At 28.7% G+C, this 2,764-nt stretch overlaps 1 protein-coding gene across 5 annotated transcripts in view; it reads left to right on the top strand.

Annotated features, from left to right (window-relative positions):
* The window catches only part of LOC106477250 (histone-lysine N-methyltransferase EHMT2-like), a 78,196-nt gene that overhangs the window by 49,731 nt on the left and 25,701 nt on the right, over window positions 1-2,764 (top strand). For all 5 annotated transcript variants that reach the window (XM_022381442.1, XM_022381445.1, XM_022381444.1 and 2 more), the window contains exons 15-16: window positions 1,917-2,032; window positions 2,430-2,468. In XM_022381442.1, coding sequence (XP_022237150.1) covers window positions 1,917-2,032; window positions 2,430-2,468 — 155 coding nt within the window. The remainder of the gene's footprint in view (window positions 1-1,916; window positions 2,033-2,429; window positions 2,469-2,764) is intronic.

Below are 2,764 nucleotides of genomic sequence, written 5' to 3'. Positions count from 1 at the left end.
GTCAAGATGAAAACTACTTTGCATGATAGATAGGCAAGATGTGAAAAAAAAAAAGGTATGAGAGAAACATTGCTTTACAAACCTTAAGTGTTAATAAAAAAATTTTGATATTTTGTATATGAAAGCATTGTAATGTTTACTGATAATCTGCCAAATTTTGTTAACATTCGCTTACTAATTTAAAAGTTATAGCATGAAAACTATAACAAGCACAAAATGGATATGAGGCTAGTCTCAGGGACCGAGCCCAGTTTGAATGAGTTAATACCTCTATGAGAATTCATATATTTCTTCTCTTACACTTAACCCCGTGGCTCTGTTCTGCTCATGTCACGAGATTTTACTTTGTTACATTCAAAATTCAATTAAGCAATCTTATGATCAATGTATGCCAATGAAATTAGTATTAAAATTTACATTACAGTTCAAAGTTTTAATTCCTTTATTGCAAAAGAGAAATCTTAAAAAAACAATTCTGAAACTTCAGTTCGATGCAAAAGTTCATAAAATCTTAATTTCTGGACTTTGTAACTTGAGTACTTCTTGATGTAGCTAACCTTCCACATATAGATAGAATCTAGGTTAATTGCTCTTTTTACACATTACTCTTTGAAGTTCCTTAGGGCATGTTCGGGGTAAAGAAATTTCTTGGAACTCTTGACAGATGCCATGCATACTTTCTACACACAGAGTTGTGATTTTTCAGCCAATTATACTTATTTGAGCTACATGTTTATAACTAATAGAAAGACCACATTTTAAAGCACAATCTCCGAACAGTTTGAAATTGACACGAAGAATTACATAGAGAATTTGTCTAACCGCTTTTATCTTTGTTGCTGCTTTTGTCCCTGCTAGCACTTTAGCATTGTTTCTCACCTATATATATGTTAGTTAGATAGACAATTAAATTATATTTAGGTTTTAATTTTATATTTCAGTTAGCTATGTATTATTTATGTTTTAAAATGCATATTAAAAAAAAGTATAATAATTTTGTAAAATATAACCCAAACTGCTTTGGTTTATCAGATTTAGTGGAGTAGGTAATTGTCCCAACGTTCTGATGAAGGCTAAAGTGTCTCTTCTGGTGATACCCTAATATTGCTCAAAAATGCCTGTTGAATTGTGTTGCAATAAGTAATAATGCTAAAAGACAGGAAAGAAAAAATAAAACATCAAAAACAAACTATTTGGGAAAAAAGTAAAAACTTACAATCAAGAATATAACTGAAAGATTTTTTATGATTATTCGATGAAAAATTAAAAAGTATGTAAGTATGTAAATTTTTTAAATTTTAAACATTTCATTGCACAATACATTGATGATAATACTCTAAATATTCAGAGTCTGAGTGTAAATAACTACAATATAAAAATAGCAAATACTTAATTAGAACAATCTCATTCTTTTAGTGCAAAGTACCTGTAATCTTCAACAAAATCGTACAAATTCTTGTGAAGATATGTTATGAAAGCTTAGAGTTATTGTAACTGTAGTTGAACTGTGTATCATTCTCCAAAGTAGCCAAATGGATTCAACTCCATAACCATAAGGTTAAATAATTAAATTAATTAGTTTAATTACATAATGTAATTATGATATCATGATTTGTTCATCATTTATTCCCAAAGCTGATGACCCAAACAATTTAGTTTAAGTTTTATATTTCATAATTATCCCACTGTATGAGAGAATGATTATTTGTTTTTAACAGATACACTGAAGTTAGGAATTAAAATAAGATAAGGATGACTAAGTATAATTGATATTTGTAAGCTGTTTATTGGAAAATAAATCACCTGTTGATATTATTCTTTTATTTGTGTAAAATGTGTTCAGCTGCTTTTGTTAATTTAAGTTGATTAGAAGAAAGTAAGCACTAACATATCTATATATTTTTATAATAATATAGGAAGAAAATACAGCTCTCCATTGGTCAGCTTTTTCTGGGTGTTTGGAGGTTTCTCAGTTGTTTCTTGATATAGGCTGTGACTTAGGAGCTTTAAATGAACATGGAGATACACCTTTGTAAGTGTTTTTGATAATCAGTACATGATTAGTGTTATATTTATTCTGTATGAACCTGCAGAAAGGTAGACCAGGAATTAAAAATAATATATTCTTCTGCCTTTACGTGTAGCTTATTGCTTGTAAAAAGTGTCTAATTTTTATTATATAAAAAATGTTCTAGGAAACTGATTACTTTTAATTTTTCTTGATTACTGCAGTTTTGTCCAAAATAATTTATTACATAGTTTTGAACTTAAACTGGTAAAAGCCTTAATAGGATTTTCTGAAAATCAGGATACAGGTGAAACAAAAATCACTGTTAATATCACTTATCTAGATTAGCATACTTTGAATTGAGTAGAACATCTTGTTTGTTCAAAATAACACTTTCAAAAGTTTGATTCATTCATTTCAGACACATAGCATCCCGAAGAGATAACTATGACTCTGTGGTGTAAGTTTATTGGCACTTTCTTATCATTATTGATTTACAAAAATTAATAGTTGTTTGACAATTTCACTTTCATAATTAGTTTTTTTTGGGGGGGTATATTATCCTGTGGCATTTGAACTTTTTTTCCATGAACACTACCAAAATTGTTGAACTTTTCATACTCTAGTAATGGAATATTTTCCAAATCTTTGTAGTACTTATGTACCCCCATGCTAGTATACTTTAATACATTTATAATCAGCTTGTTTTGGAATGAAATTTATAAGTTTTGTGGTTTACATAGGCTAGGGACATAT

The sequence above is a fragment of the Limulus polyphemus genome, unplaced genomic scaffold (assembly GCF_000517525.1).
Source record: "Limulus polyphemus unplaced genomic scaffold, Limulus_polyphemus-2.1.2 Scaffold164, whole genome shotgun sequence".
Classification (NCBI taxonomy): domain Eukaryota; kingdom Metazoa; phylum Arthropoda; class Merostomata; order Xiphosura; family Limulidae; genus Limulus; species Limulus polyphemus.
The sequence above is the reverse complement of the archived record's forward strand: the minus strand, read 5'-3'. Positions and strand labels throughout refer to the sequence as shown.